General features: G+C 42.5%; 1 protein-coding gene across 1 annotated transcript; it reads left to right on the top strand.

Moving 5' to 3' along the window:
- Positions 1-238: 238 nt before the first annotated feature.
- On the top strand, positions 239-1,171 carry LOC308565778 (olfactory receptor 5G3-like; the record flags this gene model as incomplete). Its single annotated transcript, XM_081155381.1, has 1 exon — positions 239-1,171. The coding sequence occupies one exon, from the start codon at positions 239-241 to the stop codon at positions 1,169-1,171; it is 933 nt and encodes a 310-aa protein (XP_081011507.1).
- Between the last annotated feature and the right edge of the window lie 3,669 nt (positions 1,172-4,840).

Below are 4,840 nucleotides of genomic sequence, written 5' to 3'. Positions count from 1 at the left end.
AGAGTAACAAATCCAAAGAGATCAAGGGTGGATTGCCCAAGTCCATGCAAAATTTTTGCACAACTGTCCAGACCTAGTATCTAGAAATATTATCTTTCAGTTCAACAATGTTTCAATAATTATATATTATAGACCTGACTAGATAATCTGTCATTGGAGTGAAATTTTTTTTGTGACTGTTAATGATAGATTTTTTAATTATAAAAATTCCTTCCATATAACAGATTACAAATGCCCAATGGAAGACAAGAATCAGACGGCAGTGACTGAATTTCTCTTCTTGGGCCTCACGGATCATCTCCCTCAGCAGATTGCCCTCTTTGCCACGATTCTCTTCATCTATCTTGTCACACTGGGGGGAAACTTGGGGATGATCACTCTCATATGGATCGATTCCCGACTCCACACCCCCATGTACTTTTTTCTCAGTCACTTGTCCTTTGTAGATACTTGTTCTTCTTCTTCCATTGCCCCCAAGATGCTGGGTGATATCTTCGCAGAGAAGAGAGGCATCTCTTTCATGGGTTGTGCTGCTCAGATGTGGTTCTTTGGTCTTTTTGTGGCAACTGAGTGTTGTCTCCTGGCTTCCATGGCCTATGACAGGTATATGGCCATCTGTAAGCCCCTGTTCTACACGCTCATTATGTCCCAGAGAGTCTGTGTGCAGCTGGTGGCAGGGCCCTATGCCATGGCTCTTATAAGCACCATGACTCATACAGTTCTCACCTTTTGCTTACCTTTCTGTGGTCCAAATGTTATCAACCACTTCTTCTGTGACATTTCACCGCTGCTGTCCCTGGCATGTGCAGACACCTGGACCAACAAGTTAGTGCTGCTCATCTTGGCTGGAGCTATAGGGGTACTCAGTGGGCTGGTCATCACGGTGTCCTACGTGTGCATCCTGGTGGCCATCCTGAAGATCCAGACTGCTGATGGGAGGTGGAAGGCGTTCTCCACGTGTTCTTCTCACCTGGCAGCTGTCTCCATCCTCTATGGGACTCTTTTCTATATCTATGTTTTTCTTGACTCAGGTTCCTCCTTAGATATCAATAAAGTGATTTCTCTATTTTATACTGTGGTCATCCCCATGCTGAACCCTCTTATCTACAGCTTGAGAAACAAGGAGGTGAAGGATGCTTTCAGGAGGAAGTTTGAAAGAAAAAAGTTCTAATAGGTAGGTGGAATAGAATTCTACTTGTGTTGCACCATAGGTGTTGGAACAGGATGAGCAGAACGCTGGACTAGAAATCAGAAGCTGCACGTAAGTCCTGGCTCTGCCAGTTCACAGACTATTTGAAAAAGTGGAGTAGTTCTTAAATATTTTCCTGTGACATTATGTGGTGTCAAGATAATATTGAGATGAACTGAGAATATAAATGAGCAAATAAACTGGAAGAAAACTTAGGTAAATATTTGTATAATCATGGGTACGTGAATACCATTTAATCAAACCAGAAAACCAAAAGTTATTATGGAAAAATCAAAGTATCATGAAAGCATTAAAAGACAAATAATAAAATGAAAATAACATGTGCCAAACAATGTGATACTATCCCTCATTCCCTATTCAAAAAATATTCCAAAATTTACAATAAAAAAACAATAGATAAATGGACAAATGACTAGGTAATTCACAGAAATGGGAATGCAAATTGCCAAAAATGTATGGAAAACACATTCACCATGATTCCTGGTCAAGTAAATGAAATGAAAATGCAGTGCAGAGCCTCTCAAAGCAGTTGAAACGCTCATAGTTTTCAATGCTGATGAAGTTCCTGCTGGGTGATGTACTGTTATTATTTCCTGATGAATTGCTCCATTTCTACAGAGTGACTTGGCAGTTTCCATTTAACTTTTCATGTGGCATTTGACCTAGAAACCCCTCCTTTAGAAAGCTCGACTACAGAAATAGAAATGCCAGCGCATGAGATTACATGTATTTCGGCATTATATGTAGTGGCAAAGAAGAATAACAAATAACTCGAATGTCTCTCAGAAGAAAAGTACTTTCCCCCCCCTGTGAAATGTTGTGCAGCAAATAAAAAGACTGAGTTAGGTGATTGAGGACTGACCTGGGGAGATCAAGTTGAAGCTCACTGTGCAGCACTGATGATTAAGAAAAAGGGAAAACCCATGTAATGAATGAAATGTGCCTGCATGTGCGCGTGCAAATGAGCGTGGGATATGCAAGAACATCTTGACTTTGATGACTTCAGTAGGAGTGGTGGTGGAGGGGGGAAAAGTAGAGGCTTTATTCACACATATTTGAGCTGTAGCTTAATCCTGCCCTCTGGTCCATGGGGCACGGGGCTGGATTTAGATGCACCATTTTCACCTGACTTTATGAAGGGCCATCTGCAGGGACCAGCTCCTGGGGCAGCCTGGGGCATGCTCACGCTGTGCCGTTGGCGCGAGGGCCCAGAAGCAGGCCAGGGGCTCTTTCTCAGAAGCCATAACATCCTTTGCTGCAGATGGCATAGGGTTGCTCCTGAAACCCAGGACCTGCATTATTTGCGCCCCCCCCCAGGCTTGTAAGGAGCCCCACACTGCTGCTTTCCCTGCTGCTGCAGCTTGTATCGCAGAGTCTGCTGTAGGAGGTGGCCCAGCGGCAGGACTGCTCGTGCTGTGTCTGGGGCCCGCTGCAGAGCCCCCTGCTCTGCACCCCACAAACGCAGGCAGCCGTCTGTGCCACTGGGTGTGTGGGCTGCAGAAATAGTCCTAGCCGTGGAAACATTGCCTCCAAAACTCAGAGAGGCCTCTCAGGACTTTCTGATTCTTTCTTCATGAATCTCACCTTGGAGGGGTTTTCTAGGATGCCCCCAACCACGGGACCTGTAAAAGTTCCCCAAATGGGGATGTGAAGTATCCACAGGGAATATGGTCAATAACAGTGTAATGACTATGGATGGTGCCAGGCGGGTACTAGATTTATTGAGGTGATCACTTTGTAAGATACATAAATGTCTGACCACAGGGATGTACACCAGAAACTAACATAATATAATATAATATTGTGCATCAAATGTAATTTAAAAATAAAAATTTTAAAAAATGCATTGGCAAATGTTCCAGTGATTTTTATGCATTGGTTCCTACTTATGTCCCATCTTTACAATTTTTCAGGTTTACAAGTTTGGCTGGTGGAACATGTGCTAAAAAAAAAAACCCCACAAAAATAATCTCAAACCTTTTCAATGTGTTTCCAGGCTAAATTCTGCGGTAAAACTCTTCCCGGCCACTTCAGCTCATAACTATCCCTCCTTCTTCTGAAATCCTATAGTATGTTTTGTCTTGAAGCAAGCAAATGATAGTTTGAACTGTAGCTTTTCTTTTTTATTCATAGCTCCTGTCTCCACAACTAGGCTGTAGGTTCCTAAAAATGACAACTGATATGAATGAGAGCTTGTCATGTGGCATGTACTCTTGTGAGCATGTTGCATGTAATAATTCATCAGTTCTTCCAATGTCTCTGTGAGCAAAGTACTATTATTGTCCCCATTTTACAGATGACAACATGGAAGCACAGAGAGTTAAACACAAACAAAAATACCAGGCAAACAAAACAAAACAGAACCCACTTTCCTAAAGGGACAAGCTGTGGAGCTGGGATTTGATCCAGACAGCAAACGGCTTCACCCGGCTGGTGCTTGTGACTTCTCACGTCACTGCCTGTGGCTGGCAAGAGGGTCTGTTCTTGCCAGGAGAGTCTCAGTGGGGTGGGAGAAAGCATTATTTTTTCAGGAATTGTCTGTTTGAGAAAAAACGTTGTTTTGGAAATAAATCTGGCACAAATGCCAATGAGATCACCTTGATTTTGTCCCTCAGGAATAAACTCTCGGAGTTTAAATTATTCAGAGACCTGGCTGTAAAGCATTTAAACTGTCTGGAATGCGTGTCCCTTATTTTGTGCTGAGCATGTCTGTGTGCAGGGGAAGGGACATCTCTTTATTCTCAGGCTCATCAGCATGGAGATTTATCTTCTTTACCAAGTGCTTAGGACTTCATGCCTGTTGCAGAAGGTCATTACCTTCCAGGGGATTAAATCTCCTGAACTGACTTTCTGATATAAACCTGAAGACCCTGTCTTTTGCCATTCGCCGTGACGCAGTTAGTGGGAAACAAAGGATTTTCTTAAGGAGGTAAGTCTCCTGCATTTTGGATAAAAAGAAATTTTGAAACATGGTGGAAAGACTTTCGTGAACACGAACTCACCGCCCAAGTCCTCCAAACAGAGTGGTCTTTGGTGTTTGTCCAGATCTTCAGGACACTAACCAACCGATTTTTTTCTTTTACCTTTTAACCCTGAACTGTTCTTTATTTTTTAATACTATGGAGGTACTTCAATGTCCAGGAAGAATTCTAGAAATGGAAAGGGCATAGAGGTCTTACCCCTTGTTTATAAAAGAGGCAGAGTGTCTATTCATTCGTGTTCCCATGCTGGGTAGTAACAGAAACAGCACCTGCCCCATCACCATACACACTTGCCTGGTATGTCCACAAACTCAAACCCTTGCCTGCAAGTTGCAATATAACTTTAGAACCGTTTCAGACACGAACTCAGAGCAGAATTCCCCCAACCACTTCGGCTCACGTGATCCTTCCTTCTTCTGAAACTCTGTGGCATGTTTTGTCTTGAAACAAGCAAATACTGCTTTGAAACATAGGCTTTCTTTTTACTTCTAGGTCCTGTCTCCTTAAATTAGGTGTAAGTTCCTGAAAATAATAACTGACACAAGTAGCTGGCATTACTGAGCAATTGCCTATGGAAAATACATTCCAGAGACATTTTCTCAAATAATAATAACTTCAAGAGTCATGAACATTGTTTTAACTATTGTTT

This window comes from Miniopterus schreibersii (genome assembly GCF_964146895.1).
Source record: "Miniopterus schreibersii genome assembly, chromosome: 12".
Classification (NCBI taxonomy): Eukaryota; Metazoa; Chordata; class Mammalia; order Chiroptera; family Miniopteridae; genus Miniopterus; species Miniopterus schreibersii.
Note: the sequence above shows the minus strand (reverse complement) of the source record. Positions and strands in the feature narration are given on the sequence as shown.